At 55.6% G+C, this 17,679-nt stretch overlaps 7 protein-coding genes across 8 annotated transcripts; all 7 read right to left on the reverse strand.

The window, feature by feature from the left end:
* Nucleotides 1–273: 273 nt before the first annotated feature.
* ABB37_09364 (putative protein kinase) lies at nucleotides 274–1,605 on the reverse strand (the record flags this gene model as incomplete). The annotated part of the gene is made up of 1 exon (XM_015808787.1): nucleotides 274–1,605. The coding sequence occupies one exon, from the start codon at nucleotides 1,603–1,605 to the stop codon at nucleotides 274–276; it is 1,332 nt and encodes a 443-aa protein (XP_015652500.1).
* A 2,760-nt stretch (nucleotides 1,606–4,365) lies between these two features.
* Nucleotides 4,366–5,995, reverse strand: ABB37_09365 (hypothetical protein; the record flags this gene model as incomplete). Its single annotated transcript, XM_015808788.1, has 1 exon — nucleotides 4,366–5,995. Exon 1 carries the CDS (start codon nucleotides 5,914–5,916, stop codon nucleotides 4,366–4,368), a length of 1,551 nt encoding a protein of 516 aa, XP_015652501.1. The 5' UTR covers nucleotides 5,917–5,995.
* Nucleotides 5,996–6,571: 576 nt separating this feature from the next.
* On the reverse strand, nucleotides 6,572–6,975 carry ABB37_09366 (hypothetical protein; the record flags this gene model as incomplete). Its single annotated transcript, XM_015808789.1, has 1 exon — nucleotides 6,572–6,975. The coding sequence occupies exon 1, from the start codon at nucleotides 6,833–6,835 to the stop codon at nucleotides 6,572–6,574; it is 264 nt and encodes an 87-aa protein (XP_015652502.1). The 5' UTR covers nucleotides 6,836–6,975.
* A 1,403-nt stretch (nucleotides 6,976–8,378) lies between these two features.
* Nucleotides 8,379–8,705, reverse strand: ABB37_09367 (hypothetical protein; the record flags this gene model as incomplete). Its single annotated transcript, XM_015808790.1, has 1 exon — nucleotides 8,379–8,705. Exon 1 carries the CDS (start codon nucleotides 8,637–8,639, stop codon nucleotides 8,379–8,381), a length of 261 nt encoding a protein of 86 aa, XP_015652503.1. The 5' UTR covers nucleotides 8,640–8,705.
* Nucleotides 8,706–9,219: 514 nt separating this feature from the next.
* Nucleotides 9,220–10,475, reverse strand: ABB37_09368 (hypothetical protein; the record flags this gene model as incomplete). Of its 2 annotated transcripts, none has more annotated exons than XM_015808792.1 (1): nucleotides 9,220–10,475. In XM_015808792.1, the coding sequence occupies exon 1, from the start codon at nucleotides 10,288–10,290 to the stop codon at nucleotides 9,220–9,222; it is 1,071 nt and encodes a 356-aa protein (XP_015652505.1). In that variant the 5' UTR covers nucleotides 10,291–10,475. The 2 variants fall into 2 exon arrangements, with proteins under 2 accessions (XP_015652505.1, XP_015652504.1); XM_015808791.1 differs by having other exon boundaries at nucleotides 9,220–10,405.
* A 427-nt stretch (nucleotides 10,476–10,902) lies between these two features.
* On the reverse strand, nucleotides 10,903–13,520 carry ABB37_09369 (putative mitochondrial hypothetical protein; the record flags this gene model as incomplete). The annotated part of the gene is made up of 1 exon (XM_015808793.1): nucleotides 10,903–13,520. Exon 1 carries the CDS (start codon nucleotides 13,102–13,104, stop codon nucleotides 10,903–10,905), a length of 2,202 nt encoding a protein of 733 aa, XP_015652506.1. The 5' UTR covers nucleotides 13,105–13,520.
* A 1,381-nt stretch (nucleotides 13,521–14,901) lies between these two features.
* ABB37_09370 (putative serine/threonine protein phosphatase) lies at nucleotides 14,902–17,287 on the reverse strand (the record flags this gene model as incomplete). The annotated part of the gene is made up of 1 exon (XM_015808794.1): nucleotides 14,902–17,287. Exon 1 carries the CDS (start codon nucleotides 16,549–16,551, stop codon nucleotides 14,902–14,904), a length of 1,650 nt encoding a protein of 549 aa, XP_015652507.1. The 5' UTR covers nucleotides 16,552–17,287.
* Between the last annotated feature and the right edge of the window lie 392 nt (nucleotides 17,288–17,679).

Consider the following 17,679-nt stretch of genomic DNA (forward strand, 5'->3'; position numbering starts at 1 on the left):
GGGGGGAGGGGGGCTTGAGTGTCACAAGAGACAACGAACTGTACAAAACAGAGAGGAATGTGAAAGACGGAAGAAATATATCTGATGCTTAAAGACCGCACCGCGAGAGGATGGCGAATGTGTGGAATTAAAAAGGAAAAACAAAAAAAACGCGCCGAAGTTCTTGTGAAGGAGCACTCGTCGATGTGTGAGCCGCGAAGCAAGCGCAGATGATCTGTAAAAGGCGTATTCAGAAGGAAGCGGAGAAGAAGAAACACAAGCCGTTACCTCTTCTCACTCGAACAGCGATGTGCAGTGATGGAACACAAAGCCCGTCACCGCCGTTGCCGCTGCAGAGTTCGCACCATAGCCAAACTCGCGGAATATACCACGCAGCCTTCGCGCCAGCTGCTCCGGGTCGTTGCCGTGGTACGCAAGAGCCACGCGGAGAAGAACAAGAAGTTCTTCGTCGTCCCCGAGAAGGGCCGCAAGTCGGCCAGCCGGAGTCATGGGTGACTCCTCTAGAAATAGCGCACGTAGCTGCTCGCGTGTCGTTCTCTTCCGACCACCCGCCGCTGCATCACCTGACGGCGACTCCGCGCGATCCGGAGACGCCTGTGCAGACGGTGGAGATGCCCGGGCAGCCGGCGGCGGTGGCGGCGGCGGTGGCTGGGCCAACTTCTCCACGTAGACCGGAATCGCGTTGCTCCGCACAAAGGCGGAGATCGGCGAGACAACGCGCACGAGAACATCGTAAGCGCTCACGCGCTCGCTCTCCTTCTTCGCGAGGCAGCGCCCAATCACGTCCGTCACCGCCGCACCGTAGACCTTTTCTGCGTTCGCCCGCATGTACGGCATGGGGTCGAAATGCAAGACGCGCTTGAAGTTCTCCTGCTGGGAGCATCGGCGGCGCCAGAACGGCGAGTGGCAGGTCAGAAGCTCATAAAACATGGCCCCTGCGGAGAAGATATCCGTCTTCCCGGTGTACGTCTCGCCGGCCACAATTTCAGGGGAGATGTACGACGGGGTCCCCACCCGTGATGCCACCGACTCGCAGGTGACCTCCAACGCGCGCACGAGGCCGAAGTCGCCCACCACGGCGTCCCCGACCGCGTCGGCGCCGCACTCGGTGAGAAAAACGTTGCCGGGCTTGATGTCGCGGTGAATGAGGCGCCGCGAGTGGCTGTAGTTGAGCGCGGAGAAGACCTGCGCCATCAGTCGCACCGCCGTATCCGCCGGCAGCAGCCGACCGCTCCCTGCGCACCTGCGTATTAGTGTCGCCACGTCGCCGCCCTCGCAGTACTGCAGCGCAATGCAGAAGCGGTTCTGATACGGCCCGCGCGACTGCTCAATCCACGACCCGATGTAGCGCACGATGTTGGGGTGGGTCAGCGACTTCAGCACCCGCACCTCCCGTTGCGCCAGGTCCAGCTCCGTCTGCCCGCACAGCCCTACCCGCATCACCTTCACCACGCACTGCGGCGGAAAGGTGAAACCGTGCCGGGGGTTCGCATCCGCCCGCATCCGCGTCACAAGCAGCGCGTCGCCGAAGCCGCCACTGCCGACCATTCGCTGCACCTGCAGCTCACGGCCCAGGATCTTGAGACAGTCCGTTTTTGAAGTCATGAGTTCAGGGAGGGGGGGGGGAGGACACAGAAAACGAAAAAGAAGAAAGAGTGCGCTGTGCGGGGGAACACAGAGACGGAAATGCTTCGCCGTTGATCCGTTGGGCGGTGAAAGCCTTTCTTAGAAGGTCGTTGTAAATGGAGAAGAGAACGGACAGGTGAAACTAAACGACACAGAGAAGTACATGCGATCCGCTTCCTGTTGGGTCTTCACGGACTGTGGCGGCGACACTCCGCCACACGAAACGGCCATTTGTATCTTGATGGAGAGACTCCAACGCCGGTAGGCCGAGCAACGTGGAGGATCAGGCGGATCGTCTCATTTCCCTCCCCCGTTGCTCCGCAGCTGCGGCCCGTTCTTTCAGCGTACTCTCTTGAATCTTTTGATGGCTGCTGCAACGCGTGTACTTCGCTTCATCGCAGCGCTGCGTCGGAACAGGCGGTTGCCGCGATCCACAAACCTTAAAGAGTAACGCACCGCACAGGGATTAGTGCGACAAGACTTGACAATTTCCTACGCAGCGGGACGGCAAAGAAAGGTGGAATACGCAACACGGAGAGGCCGAGTAGGCTGCAGTGTAGTTTTCTCTAGGCTTTTTTATATTTTCCTTTTTTAATGCTTCTCACGTGAGTTTGTGTCTTTGCAAAACGGACTCAACCATCCGGTTCACAGGTGCACAGATAGGCAAAGTCTATCTGGATTATTCAACTATGTTGGCTTTGCACGCACACTCATAAGCGCGTTCTGTCACCTGTCAACCGTACAGTCGAGCTAGGTTTTATTTGTTAGTTTCGTTAAGCACCAAAAGGCACACGACTTCGTAATTTCTCTCCATCCTTATTAAAGGTATTCGATACGTTGTGCTTGACACTTTCAGCTCCAGTTTGATGAAGAGAACATGAGATGCACCAATCGCCGAAGAGGGATGGGCCAAAGGCACTTCACAGTCAAAATAAACTCGGCCCAGCAGATCATCTATCTTCTACTATTTTCTATCACAGCCGTCGTTCCTGTTGGATGCTTGGCGGCTTCTCTCACGTATCCGGAAACCCACAATAGTAAGCGCTTTTACTCACATCAATTGGAGACTTATCCTGAATAAAGGAACCGAGAAAAACGCTTTAATAAGCTCAATTCAGAGGCAACCACCGGCGCAACACCACCGGAAGAAACCTCCGTATTCCTACTGCCCCAGGGAGCAGTGTTTGGGTTGGAAAAAATAGCATCAGCAGCTTTCTCGTTTACTGATGCTTTCCCCTCGAGTGTCCGGAAGCGCCAACGGTGCAGTCGAAGTGAACGAAGAACAACGTCGAAGATGAACGCCGCCGAAGTGACGCAAAACCTATAAACAAAACGCAAAAACAAAGCAAGAGAAAGCCGCTTCACCAAATTAAAGTATCGAAACAGCAAAAATGAGAAATCACGAGAAACGATCGAGCGAGGGAGGTACAGTTTGAAACGAGCGCAGTAGACTTCAGGGCTTTTCTTTACTCACGTTACCGAGCGATAAAAGGAAAAGAAAAAGTACTGCAGGGGGAGGAGTTGGCACACAGAATGGAAAAAAACGGGGCACCTAATTGGGGAAAATAAGCGTTCAGTGGCAGATGGGCACCAAAGGGCTGCCCGCTCCTTCAGTGCACCACGCCGCCATTTATTGACAGGCATATATGAATTTAGCGTACGCGAAGACAACGCTTAACTTCAAACAAATAATAATAATAAAGGGAAGAGAGTGATGGGTTACATACAAGTTCAGATCCAGCAGGTCAACGATGAGAGGAGGTAGCTGAAACGAGTGTGTTGGATGGGTGACGACGAGAGGCGGCACACACACTCAGCGAGGTAAAACACTGTACCAAGATGTACTTTTACCTCCGACAGTAGCGCGCGAAAACGTAAAAAAATATATAGTGAAACCAAAAACCAACTCTTACTTTCTTGTTCACTTTGCAGGTGAGTTGTGCGTCGTCTCAGCTTCATTGTTCGTTTCAAATGGGAGAGAAACGATCTATGATGTGCCTTCCACCTTGCCTTGCGTTTTTCCGTTGCTATCTATTGAGTTCTGCAACTCCGTAAAGTGCACCGAAGCTTCTTCGTTGGTCAACTTAAAGCGTTACGGCAGGCAACCAAAGAAAGGGAAGCGCAAAGCAAATTAAAAAACAACTCGAGAAAGGAGACACATTTGCGAATGGATCTATGCGGTTCCACAGAGCTTCAGAGACCCCACAGAAAAAAAAAGACGGCAACGGCAGGAAAGAAGCGTTTGCTGGTATAGGCGCACCCGTACCGTGTGACGCGCACGACAACGCCCCAATGCACGGAAGCCGAGACACAAGCACGCGAGCACGCGCGCAATGAGCAAAGAGCGAAGAGAAAGAAAAGAGGCGAATCAAAAAGAGAACTCACACAAGGGCAGGTTTTAAACAAATCTCTCACAACATCGCTTTGAGGGCGGTAGTGGTGGACAGAGCCACACCGCACTGGAAGAAGCAAAGAAAGAAGATTGAAAAAACAGTAAGTAGAAGAGGAGCGACGAAGAAAAGCTGTGCAGTGTGAAGCTCAAGTAGCTACAGGTGGGTAGCGTGGAAAACAAAACATAACTTTATTCTACTTCCTGAACCACTTGTTGAGTCGCGAAAACAAATACAAAAATATTGTCGGATGAACACGCTGACGGCACTAAGAAGATGAACGTCGCGCGAGCGTAAACGCACACATACACACACGAATCAGAAGAAGAAACACTTTCCTGTTGCTTCATTATATCGGATTAAGCATCATCATTGTGTTGGCGTGCAGCAGCATCGGTGGCTCCGCAGCAACCGTGGCAACGGGTGAGCTGGCCAGCGATCCGGGCGTGACGAAGCCTTCGCAGTTCTCCGCGTTGCAGTTGCACACAAAGCCAGGCATGATAGAGTCCATGAACTGGCGGTAGTCCATTGTCAGCTCCTCGCCCTTTGGAATGTTGCGCAGGGCCACCACGTTAAGGGAGTGGTGCGGCGCAAACGCCATGTTGGGTGAGCAGGAGTGGTTGAAGGCGCGCCAGTGAGCCGGGCTGCGGTCCCACAGGGCGTAGTAGTGACCACCGCGACCAATCGGCCAGGCGTTGTGCCGGAAGTCGTCGAAGTCGGCCTTGGAAAAATGCTCCTCGACGTAGGGCTTCGTGCACAGGCGGACGGGGCGGCACTCGTCGGAGAACACGATAGTCCCGATGCTGATGTCCTCGCTGGCGCGCAGGTGGTAGCCGCGGACCGGGTCGAAGCGCCGGACGTAGAGAGGGCGTTCTCTCTTCCAGCGCTCTATCGCCTCGTGTATCTGCAACTTCGCAAACTCGCGCTGGTGGAAACCTTTGTTCAGCCGCAAGATCCAATCCGCCGACCCCTCCTGCCCGTACGGGTACATAATCCCGCAGTTGGGGTTGATCTCAAGAAAGATCACCTTGTTACCGTGATCGCGGTCAATGCGGACGTCGATACGGCCGTAGCCAATGCCGCCCATCATGCGCTTGAAGGCGGAGCGCGCCATGCTCACCATGTCCGCCATGGCCGGATCGCTCTCCGGCACCTGCGCCCACTCCATGCCCTCGTACGACGCCCATTTCAGCTGGAAGTGCTTGAAGTCCTCGCCTTCTGGAAAGGCGACCTGCACCGGCGGGAACACCCGAACCCCCTCCGGCTCGCTCGCGTCGTTGCAGACCAAGACGGTCGCCTCGTCACCGCAGATGAACTCCTCCACCAGGGCAAACTGGTACTCCTGCATGAAGCGAGTGGCGCGTCCCTCCAACTCCTTCATGGTGAATACCTTGCAGCTCTTATCCATGCCGACGCTGCTGTAGCCGGAGATGTGCTTGATGATGCACGGAAACTGCAGATCGGCACACATGACAGGGATGTCGTTCCCGGACTCGAGCACCACGTACTTGGCGGTGTCGATTGCGTAGTAATGCGCCACCAGCTTCATATCGGGCTTGGACATTTCGTAGTACTTGGAGATGGCCCCCGTGTAGGGCACCTTGAACTCCTCCAGCGCCTCCACCACCTCCACACCGGCGCGGTCCTCGTCCCTGGCACCGTCACACTGGTTGTAGAAGACGTCGAACTTGCCGGACATGACGAGCTGTCGGACTTGGCGGTAGGCCGTCGCTTTTTTAATCAGCTCCAGGTGGAAGGTGTAGTGCGGGTCGTCGTGGTCGAAGAAGTTCTGCGGCGTCTGCACCAGCTCCCCTTCGAACTCCTTCAGCTCACTGTCGGAGCCCTCGTAGGAGCAGGCGAGGACGCAGACACGAATGAGCTTGGGGGATAAGTCTGACATCTTGCGGTTGGTATGGCGTGTGATTGTTTCTTTCGAAGTGTAGAATAGCAAGAAGAATTATGTGCCCTGCTGTGAGAGCTGCATAGGCGGAAGAGTTCCGTTGGGAAAAAGAGCCAACGTGCCAGATTGCGAGAGAGGAAAGGAGAAAGATGAAGGAGGCGGCTGGCAGCAGCTGCTTCGACGTGGAGGCCGTGAGGAACAAAGAAAAGCCTCTTGCACCAACAAAACATGAAGAGACCGCACGAGTAAACGGCAGTTCTAAATGCCACGGGAAGACCGTCTTCCACGTGCAATTCCAACGATGCGAGGAACGGCAAAAAAAAAGCCCTATCTTGGTCTGTGAGACGCAGAGTGCGCGACGTAGACGCTGAGACTTAGCTGTCAGTGTCTTCTCTGTGTGAGGACACATAAACTCAAAGATACAGCCGCACAACTAGGAGACGATCTAGCAAGGGGTTTTTCTTGACGTGTAAATGCAGAAGGAGCATCAACAGCTGTTAAGCATGTCTACCGCAGAAATGGCAGCGTCAAGCAGATGCTGCCTGGCCACGCCAGCAAAACGTTGACCGCAGCAGCAACAAAGTCGCTCTATCAGATCTTATTGACCACCTCGCATCCGTGACTACTGGAACACATTCGGGCACAAAGCGCGCTCTTACTTGTCTTTCTTTCCCTCCGTCGGTGATGCCTCCTCCGCGTTGCTGCCGCTGTCCGTTACAGAGCTGTCCGCTGTCGCTGCCAACACCTCCTCGATGGGCTGCCGCGTTGGGCGGTTGATCCGGCGCATGGGCAACAACACGCAGAAGACGAGATAGTACACGAGGAGCACGAAGACGAAGGTGGGAATCACGTACTCGCGCAAGCACACGCTCCAGTACGGTTCGCCCTCGTACACGTGGAGGGAGCGGGTGCTCGACATGGCAGAGAGGAAGAAATGTCGAATTTAATCACCTTTGTGTGTGTATTTGTGTTTCAGCGGAACCATGCTCCTCACGACGAGAAGTATCGCATTTGAAGGACGCAAACCGTCGCGGATCGCTTCAGCAAGCCGTACCCACCTTCACAGCAGCAGACAAAACAGAAAGGAAAGAGGGGGAAGAACCACAGGCGAGTGAGAGGACGAGAGAGGAGGAGGAACCGAACGATTCCAGCGGAGGCGGGGTTGACCACCTCCTCTCAGCGCAAAATGAGAAAGAAAAGCATAACAAGATTGCTTTACCATGGAGAGGGGTATTCGCCAGAGGCTGCCAAGGACGTTGTGCTCTCCATCCTCTGCGAGGGCCGCTTCGCAGGCGGCGACACGGTGAACGAGGCGAACGCCGGTAAACCTCTGAGACAACGGCGAAGCACACCAACGACAACACGAAGACGTTTTCCGCTCTTCGTGTAATCCCATACGCTGAAACTGACAAAAGATGCCCGTATGGCGGTGCTCGAGGACGAGTATCCGGTAGATGATCTCATTTTTGTTTCTGCAATAATCGCGTCATTTGCCACCGCATATTCGCTTCGCTGCACATGTGCGGCGGGCACTCTCTCCTCCCTCCACGCAATCCAGCGAAGAACGGAAAAAAAAAATAGACGGCGTGAAGAGCCGAAAGTTGGTGATAAACGATGCTAAGAAAACGGTACAGCTTCGCCAACACGGGTGTGAATGGACGGATATATTTTCTTTTCCTTTCTTACGTCGCTGTGCCCACTGCATCCACCGCAATGTCGCAGCTTTGACATCCAACACCCCATCCCAGCATACTCCACACCTCAAGGCTGGCTCTCTTTCCGGTTCGTGATGCACACACATGCACACACCACATATATATGTATGTAAGAAGGACAACGCTTGTCGTGCATCTTGACTACCTCGACAAGCAACTGCGTACACACGACGAGCAAAGAAAGCGCCAGTTGTGATGCGAGAGACAACACGTCTGCTCATCCATAGATATTCCACAGAGCGCAACCAACAAGAGAAGCCGCGATGCGAACATCAGTTTTGTGGGGTGAGAGAGATTGCAAAAAAGAAGAATGAAACGAAGATGAGGAGGAACACACGTACGTAGTCGAAGACAGGTACGATGACGCGTACGCGCAACCGTCGGCAAGCCTGTAAGGAGCACCGTTAAAGTGATAGGAAAGCCGTCCCACAGGCCGCACAGCGGTATCCGATTTCGCCGTGTAGCTACTCCGGGGTGTATATATATGAGTGTGCTACATACACCAAAGAAAATAATAATAATAAAACGAAAACGTTAAAGTAGATGAAAGCATCCTTCGCAACCCGAGAGTGAAGCGGGACAGCAAGGCAAAACAACCGAATGCATGTGCACGTGCGTGCGTGCTTGGACACCCAGTCACAACGATCGACAATATGTGTTTATTGGACCTTTCTTTCGTTCCAAATATGTTGGCTCACGGTTGCTCTGCCTTGCAATGTATATATATATAATGTCCCTCCCTCCTCGTTACTCGTTGCCGGTAATCTTGATGGCGAACTCGGTGCGGGAGGAATGGTCCGACTTCGGCTTCAAAACAACCTCCTTCATCTTGGGATTCTTGACGAGGGCGAGGTGCGCCTCGCGGATGAGCCACTGACGCAGCGGGAGGTTGTCCTCTGGCGGGTTGTCGTTGATGCCGGCCATCTGGTTGATGAGGTACTCGTCCGAGATGCAGTCCTCCTTGACCATGCGGTCGTAGGGGAGTTCGATGGTGAGCGTAGGCGCCATTTTTAAAAAAGCGAGTTTTTGAGGTTGTTCTTACAGAGAGGTTCGAGAGCGACGTCGAGATAAAACTGGAATACGAAAAAACACGTTCGGAAGGCACCGTTGCAACGAGGATAAGCAGCAGAAGAGAGCGGGGGAAGGAAGATGCAGCATCAAAAGAGCAGGCAAGAAAATGCAAGCAGCGCGGGAGGCGGTGACGGAGAGTTTCCCGGTGGAAAAGGACAAAACGACGTGCGACACCCGCCGTTTTCTTCCTCCTGCAGGCGACCCTTTCCCCTCGATAGTAGATGTCGATGTCGGATTGCATTCGCGCTGGCCATTGTGGAAAGGTAATCATATATATAGATAGATAGATAGATGAATCCCGCCAACAGGGTCGCCTGCGGCAGCGTTGAGCTGGTCGAAAGTCAAAAAGGGGATGCATAAGAAGGCATACGCTTGCTGGTGTGCTTTTCTTTCCTTTTGTAGAAGGCCCAAGTACCCTGGTCGGAGTACGCCATAGCAGGAAGAGACGGTGCAAGGCAAGGGAGCAACGACGACGACAACGCGCGAAAGATAGAAACCGCAGAGTCAAGCGCACCAATCAGTTCTTCTTCGATTTCAACAAGAGACTGTCCGCAATCGCCTCGTACCGCTGCAAAAAAGCGTTTATCGGCCTCCACGCGGAGGGGGTCTGATGGACCTGCACTGCCCACTCCGCCACAAACCGCAGCGTTTCCTCTTCCGGCAAAGCCTCCCCTGTCTTGTCGGACGGAGGTCGTTTCAACCCATCGCCTAAACGACTTGCGGCGGCATCTCCACAGATGACACTTTGTAAGTGCACATACGAAGGACGATCTGGCGACGACCCCGCCGTCGCGGCAGCTGATTCCTCTCGCGCCTGAGTCGCGCTGTCCATCGCCGCTTTTACAACAAATGACGCCTCCTCCTGCACCTGCAACGCAGACGGCGGGACACCCACACTTCGAGCCGCCGTTTCGCAAAGCTGCACGAGTCGTGCGACGGCGTTCATGCTGCTCGCCACGTGCAACACCACGACAGCGCCGTACAGAACTCCTGTAAGGCACCCTTCGCCGTAGCACCGCCGCTCCGCATCGTTCGCCGGCGGCGCCTGCACCTCGTAGCGTGTGTACGCCGCCGTCGCGTAGTCGCGCAGCTCCGCCTCGACAGAGACACGCCGCATCGCGATGAGAACGTAGCGGCTGCTCCCCACCGCGCCGTCCTCGCTCGTCGCCGGCAGCGGTGGGAGATCGATGTGCACGCCGCCCACCCGCATCGACTTCTTCCGCTGTGCGGCCGGCGCGTCGACGGAGGCGACGGTGAGGTTCTGGTACCCGCACACGGTGAGTCCTCTGTGAATGTTGACGCCCAAGTCGCGTAGCACAGGCTGGCGCACTCGCTCGCTGGACGAGAGCACGTGGGGCGAGATGGAAAAGGCGCGTCGATCCGGCGAGCGGGCCCCTTGTGTGCCTCTCGGCGACAGGGCGAACCACCGACTAGGGCTGAGCGCGTCGGCAGAGGCCGCAAGCAGCCAGCATCTGCCTAAAAGCTCTTCCTCTTGCGGCAGCACGTACACGTTCTCACGAGCGGTGGAGCCCTTCTTCGCCTTCGTCCTTTTCACATTTTGGTTGTCGCTGCTCATTCGCTGGCCCATTCCCCCTTCGCTACTGTCCTTCTTTCCCCCGAGTAACTAACTAGAACAAACCTCAGCAGCACAACGAATGCAAGGAGAAGCGAGCGGATACTTTGCTCCTCTCATGCTCAACACCTTCGTCAGAGAATAACGCCGGATTGAAAAACAAACGAGAGAGTGGCAGAAGGAAGAGCGGAATGCGCACCTGCACACGGCGGTCAGAACAAGGAAAGAAGAAAAAGCGAAGTCCAATAGTTGACACTCGCGCACGTGATAAGATGGGAACATCCACGCGCGGCGTTCTCCATGGAATAGTGTGGTGCCGCGCGTTCCACACAAAGCTAATGCTCCATCGTTGCAGAGCAGTTTTTGCTGCCCCCATCGCTCGCTCGATGTTCGCTGGGATACTTGGAGTGGAAAAATTATGTACGCTTCGGACAACGAAAGAGGAATAATAATAAAAATAATCTTAATGTGACGACACAGTTCTGACAAGATGAACAGAAGAACTGAAAAGGAATCGATGACACGTCACACCACCATGCGCATCATTGGTGCTGACTCGGTGGCTTGGGCCAGCAACATCGCAGCACTTCACACCCATTCCTTCTTTAGTTAGTGTTTGGCCATCCTTTATAAAAACACACGCTCCAAACACGGAGCTCGCAGGCCGAGGTGCTTCTCGCTGCTCTGCAAGGCTTTCTCACGCAGCTGCGCACTTCCATCCATTAAAACACCCTGAACGTGCTCCTCGGTGAGGGAGAGCGCCTGTGACACGAGGTCGATGATGCGCGGTGTCACGATGCTCGCCTGCCCACACGCCAGCTCTCGCATCGCCTCCAGCGCCAGCCGCTGCCGCTCTCCGGTCTGCGTCGTCTGTAGGGACTGCAGCAGCAGCAGCTCCGCGGTAATTCCACGTGGCAGCGTGTCCGCCGTTGCGGCGTACACCTCCCGCACCGTGCGTACCGCGAAGGCGAGGTAGTCGTGCACCAACGCCTTATCCTGCTCTTGCCTGTCCTCATCCAACAGGAACGGCTCGTCCGTCACGTGAGCCGCATGTCCGCACTTCAGCAGGGTGTGGGCGAGCATCTGCCGGGCCTGCCGCAGCGGAATAGGCAGGTCCGCCACCTTCGCTGATGGGCGATTTACTACGGTGCGCTCGAACACCGCCAACGCGTGTTGCCAGCTGTGCGCCGTGAGCAGCGAGTAGACTTCCGTGTCCTTGAGCCACTGACACTCCGGCGAGTCCGCGCCAAAGAGCGAGACAAGGTAGCCCTCCAACTCCGCCAGCAAAGGGCACGCGTTGCCGCCACTGCGGCTGCCACTCGCCGTCGCAGAGGCAGCAGCAATTAGGTGGCAACAGCGAAAAATGGTCTGCAACTCCGCCTGCCTCGCCTGCGGCTGCTGCGGCCATGGGTTACTGTCGTAGCTGCGCAGGAGCAGCTGTGCAAGACGCCACTTCTCCGACTTGGTGTGCACCCGCTGGCTGGAGAGCAGCTGCAGACACGCCACGCTGCAGGGCCGGTCCAGGCCGTGGCCGTCCATCACTAGCTCCTCCACCTGCGACCCAATGTGCCCGGCAAGGTGCTCCACGTGCCGCAGGGACTGCAGGTACGTCGCCAGAGCTTCTGGGTGCGCACTCCGCAGCGTGTACAGACCGCCAAAGGCCTTGAACAGCGACGTCGCGTAGGCGGCGTTGTGCGCCACGTTGCAGGCGGCCATGGCAAAAAGAAACGTCTCCGCCGTCGGCACGAGAAGACGAGAGGAGGTGTCAGCGAGGGTGACGTCCATCTCGCCCAGCAGCTGCACCGCCACCTCCCACCGACCCGTCGCACTCGCCGCCTTGACGAGCGCCTCCGAGAAGCGGCAGCCCGCCTCTCCGACGACTTCGCCGTCCTTCACGTTCTCACGAACCCGCACCAAGGCCTGCCACATCAGCCCCTGCTCCTGAGGGGAGGGGGACTGGTGAGGCTTGGCGAAGGTGTCCCCACGTCGCCAGACCGCATCCAGTGCGGCAGCGTGCGCGTCGAGTGGGACGTCGTAGCCGCTCTGCGTCAACTCGTCGTAGAGGCGCAGTGCTGCCTGCCACGGGCGGGAGCCGAGGCCGTTCGTTCTGTACCCCGTCATGAGTCCCATGAGCCGCGCCGTCATGCCGGCCGGCGGATCAACTTGCGCCAGCTCCTTGGCGTACGCGTACACCTTCAGCGCACTTGTCCACGACACGTCCAGGTGCATGAGTTCCTCCAGCACGTCGAGCGAGGCGGGCAGCGCCCGGGAGGCGTGCTTCTGCAGCTGATACTGTGTCAAGGTCACCACTGCGTTGTCCGCCCCCTCCAACGTGAGACCCAACTTCTCCTCAAAGGACGTGCCTTTCACGGCGTACCGCTCCAGCCGTTGTGCTTGAAAGAGTGAAAAGGCGCGGGACTCGGCCGGCTCGACGTGGCTCCAGCGGTCGTCCCCCGCCCCCACCGCATCGGCGAGCGCCGCCGCGTAGGCGGTAGTGCCCATCTGCGTGACGACGTTGTGCTTCAGCAGCGCACTCGTGAACTGCGCGAAGGTGGCGGGCGTCAAGGCTTCCTTGTCGCTGCCAGCCACAAGAAAAAAAGCCTCCACCGTCTCTGCTTTGCTGGTCGACGTGCGGAGGAGATCCACTAAACGCTTCTGCAGCGCTGATGACTGCGCCGTGTCACGATGGCGGTACGCATGCTGAAGAGTTTGGCTAGAGACCAACAAAGAATTGATGTGCGGCGAGGAAGACGTGGGCGAGGAGGCGGCGCTGCTCGATTCCGCGGTCATCGCACTCGGCTGCGGTGACGCTGTGGCACGTGCGTCCATTCTTGCTGCTACTGCCGCTGCGGCGGATGTGGAGGCGGAAGCGGCGCCGTTACCTCCACTACGGCGGTGCGTCGACCATCGCTTCAGTTGCGCCTTGCGCCGCAGTGCCTTCGCCACAGACTCAATGCGATGGGCGCCAGGCATGCTGCCATTATCGTCGCAGTAACAGAATGCGGAAGATACAGGACGAAACGGTGAATTCGGTCCTGTGTTCCCCCCTTCGTTGAGTGCACAGCACACACACACACACGTTGCGATAAACACCACAATGAAAAGTTCGACTGTGCAGCGGTACAATATATATACGCGTAGCAGCGCTCCTTCGCTGAGAACTGAGAAGCACCTGAGTGAAGAGAGTGCGGAGTGCACGGGCGCGCCGGGCCGCAAGCGGGCAAGGTTCACACAGCTGCGAGCACTAAAGAAGGGGAAGAACGAAAGGGGAAGAAGGTTTAAAAAGGGGGCGACTTGGAGAGCAAAGTTGGTGCTGTCGTCATACCGCACAGATCGCGTCGAAACAACTCGAATTAGAGTTGTGCACGCATAACCCGAGTGATGCTACTCCGTTTTTTATGGTGGTGGTGATTGTGCGCCGCGATCAACGAAGTATGTTTAGCCCCCACAGACAACAGGTGCACGATCATCCACATGTCATTCAACGCGTACAACCTGCAACAGGAAAGTAGAGGTAGACGCTGCTGCGTTGCCACGAAAATCTGCAGTCGTCGGCGAAGTCTTAATGTTCATAGAATTGGAATTGTGTTCTTCTCTTGATAGTGGGAAAAGAAAAGAAAAGATCGAAGGGATGCGCGGTCCGTTGCACCACGCGCCGGTGTGGAAACTCACGTTGTATCCCTTTATCTTATTAGCTGAGCCACAACACACATACCCTACCCAACACCACCCAAAAGTGCAGAACAACAAAGCGAGGCGCAAACTCCCCCATGCTCATGCGTAACTACCACACAACAGTAAACGCGGTAATGGGGCCATCGCAGGGACTCGTGGGGATACGTCTGAGTTCGTACCTGATGGCGCCCAACACGGCGCCACATTGGCCAAAAAAAAAAAAGCGGTAGAAGAAGAAAAGATGATACAAGAGAAGAGCAAATACTTTTGGGGTAGAAGAAGAATTGTGTTTACAACGACGACGCATTTTCATGGAGGGAGGCAGCAACAGAAGCACCTTTGAAAAATAGAAGCACCGTCAGCCGTCAATGGAACAAAGCACATGGAAAAGAGTGGTGGAGAAACGAGTGTGCAAACGACAAGGCAAAACAAACAAACAAAAATACCCCAGAAAAAGCGCCGTTTCGCAGTTTCTGAAGCCGCAACCGTGAAAAAAAAAAGTAACAAAGAGAGAACGAAAGACACGAAAGCCGCTTTGCGCAAACGCCTGTACGCACACGCACACACGCGGATTGGCAAATGCTAGAAAAGGTGCTCAGAGCACTACCGGTAGAAAACGCTTCTTTTTCTTCCGTCAGACTCCTCTTTGGTGTCCGTGACATTACTTTCTTGAAGACACGCGCCACCGCCATACGCACCTCATAATTCCGCCTTGCTACTACAGCAACGAAGAAATTACGGTAGCCGGAAGTACAACGCTCTTCCAGCGAGCACATGAACAACCAGACAAAACAAGAGAACGGCATTGCAGCGTTTTTTTCTTTCAATTTCACTCTGATTAGACCGACGGTCATTGCGCAACGCGGCGCAACGCATCATTAATATTGTGAATAGCACAGACAGGGGAGTGGGAGGGAAGAAAACACACGCACAGCGCCGGTAAGAGAGGCCTTACGTGCTGGATAGCGAAGAATGCTCGCTAAGGGCCCGTGTCACCGCATTCGGCGCGGAGGCGGCGGAGTCCTCCAGCGGGCTGTCGGGCCACCGCTCGTTCGGTGAGTCAATCTCCTTCGAACGCTGAAATCCGCGAATCGCCTCCTTCACACCCTCCGGGCCGAGCTGCAATACACCCTGCGGCAGGGTGCCACCCGCAAGACCCTTCAGGCGCACAATGTTCTCATTCTCCTCCCGCAGGGTGCGGAACATGCGAGACAGCTTGCCCATCGTCAGAATCTTCTTGCGGATGTGCTCGCCTCGCTGCTCCAGCACACTACTCTGCCCATTGCCTGCATTAGCGCCATTGTCACCGTTTGTGGGTGAGCACACCACCCCATCGGCATCGCTGCCCGGCAGGATATACTGATCCTCGTTCACATCGATCAGGTGCAGCACGTTGGTCCAAATATCCAGCAGTTTCTCCGCCACAAAGGGCAGCGACCACGTGAAGGCGTTCATGAAGTTCGGCAGGTAGTAGGGGTGCGGGCTGCTGTTGAACTGGCGGATGTTCATGACGTTCTTGTTCAGCATCACGATGGCGGCCCGGTTGTCGTAGGTGTCGCAGTAGTTGGGGGCGGAGAAGATGCAGATCACGGCTGGGAATCCCTTCGCGGTCTTCTTGTATAGGTGGTAGCCCTCGTCCTGCGCCTCGTGGCCGCGGATGACGGTGATGAGGTTGTTCTCCTGCAGGAAGCTGCAGGCCGCGGCGTGGCTGTACACGTAGGAGCAGCCCCGCGTCGTGTTGGGCACAAAGTGCTGTGGGGCTGCGGGGTCTTCTTCCTTTTCGTCGAGCGGGTCGGCCCAGAGCAGGTCGCACATCGGGCCCGACGACGGCGGCTCGCGGAAGCGGTGGATGGCGTTGATGTCAGCGATTCGCTTCAGCTCCGGCGACAGACCGCCGTGCAGGCAGAGAAAACGGTTGTTGAGAGTACAGGCCAGCGGGAGGCAGTCGAAGGCGGACATCATCGCATTGTACACCGCAATAGAGTACTTGTACAGCACCTCCCGTTTAAAGTTGAAGTAGGCGGTGAGATGGCGGCTTTCGTGGTTGCCGCGCAGCATAATCATGGTCGTTGGGTAGCAGATCTTGTAGCACATGAGCAGCAAGATGACCTCCATGCCGAAGCAGCCGCGATCCACGTAGTCGCCGAGAAAGATGTACCGTTGGTCGCGTGGGTTGCCGCCGATAGAGAAGAGGTTCACCAAGTCGAAGAACTGACCGTGGATGTCGCCGGAGATCACCACCGGATCTTCCAAACGCATCACGTTCGGCTCGTCTTTCCAAATCAGCGCGCACCGTGTAATAATCGTGAGAGCATCCGCCTCACTCAGGAGACCTTCCTTTTTGAAGTGTTCCAGCGCCACATCAGGGCGTGGCTTCCCGTCTTCGTCGAACAGCTCCGTGCTTGTCAGCGGCTCCCAGACCGGGGGAGCCACGGACGGGTCACCGCGGTCCGTCATCAGCATCCGCTTCACCTTGCCCGATTGGTTTGAGACGGAACTGATAGAGACTTCGACCTCTTGCTGCTCCTCCGAATCCTCCGTGACGGTGGAGAAGGCCACGGCGTTGGCCCTCCCGTCTGCCGTGCGCACCGAGAGCGGCATTGTCGCAATCTGCAGAAGGAGAAGAAACGGAAAAGTTAGTTCGTTGTTTAGTTGCTGGATATCGTGCGCTCGAAACACCGCTATCGAGCATGACACAGCAACGGTGACCTAAGGAAGTGGCGAAGAGGCTGCAAGTTCAGGAAAAAGAGGCAACAGGACGGCTAATGGGGTGGCTTCGTATATTTATGTTTACGCCGCTATTTTGAGTCGAGGAGAAACAGCGAGTGGGAGGCGCAAAGAACAGCTTCGGCGAGAGAGGCGAACGCAAACCGCAAAAAGCGCCGCGAGAAGGAATCGGGATTCAACAGTCGAGAAGAAACGCGGAAAGACAGCAAAGCGGTACGACTTCGTAGCAGGCAAAGAAACGACGGCCTCTGCCCGCAGGAATAATTGTAGAGGATGGCCGAAGGAAGAACCGCCAAGAAACTTTCAAAGAAGAACGAAGAGAGAGAAACAAAGAGCACCGAAGCGGAGCTTTATAGCAAACAAGAACAGAAAAGCTGGCAGCAGCAAAAAAAAAAGGTATGAAGCGTGCTACAAACTAGCGGAGATGGACAGACACACACTCAACTGCGCAGATGTCCACTGGGTGAAACGTGTGGAGGGGAAGGTAATGAATCGTGGGGTCGATAACACGACAAAGCGACGAAGGATATATGCTTCGAAAAACAACCACAGAAGACCTCTGTGATGCTTTGCGCTTCTTCCTCGGTGTGTTTCTTACGCGACAAAGGACTGATGGAGTAACACCATGAAAAGGGTTCATCCGGAGCAGAAAGAAAAACCAGTAGGTGAGTAGAGAGCGGTCCCAGGCCAGGAGAGAGGAATGGAAGTGGGCGGGGAGTAAACAAAGAGGCCTACGTGAGACAGCAACGAGTGGCGCTCTTAAAGGGGCATCCAGTAACCCGAACTCCTGTGCGTGTGTGTGTGTGTGTGTATTTGCATAGGTAAAAAGAAGCAGTTCACGTCTCACAACGTTGGCGAAGGCAACCGTCGCGGCCCCGCAAAAGAACGGGTTGAACAAGGTCTGTGTGTCTGTTCTGCATACCCAAATGCATCAACCTTCATCGCTAAGCACGCCTATCAAGTTTTCGTTGGAAAACAGACACCAGAATGCCTACATAAATA

The sequence above is a fragment of the Leptomonas pyrrhocoris genome, assembly GCF_001293395.1.
Source record: "Leptomonas pyrrhocoris isolate H10 chromosome Unknown, whole genome shotgun sequence".
NCBI lineage: Eukaryota > Euglenozoa > Kinetoplastea > Trypanosomatida > Trypanosomatidae > Leptomonas > Leptomonas pyrrhocoris.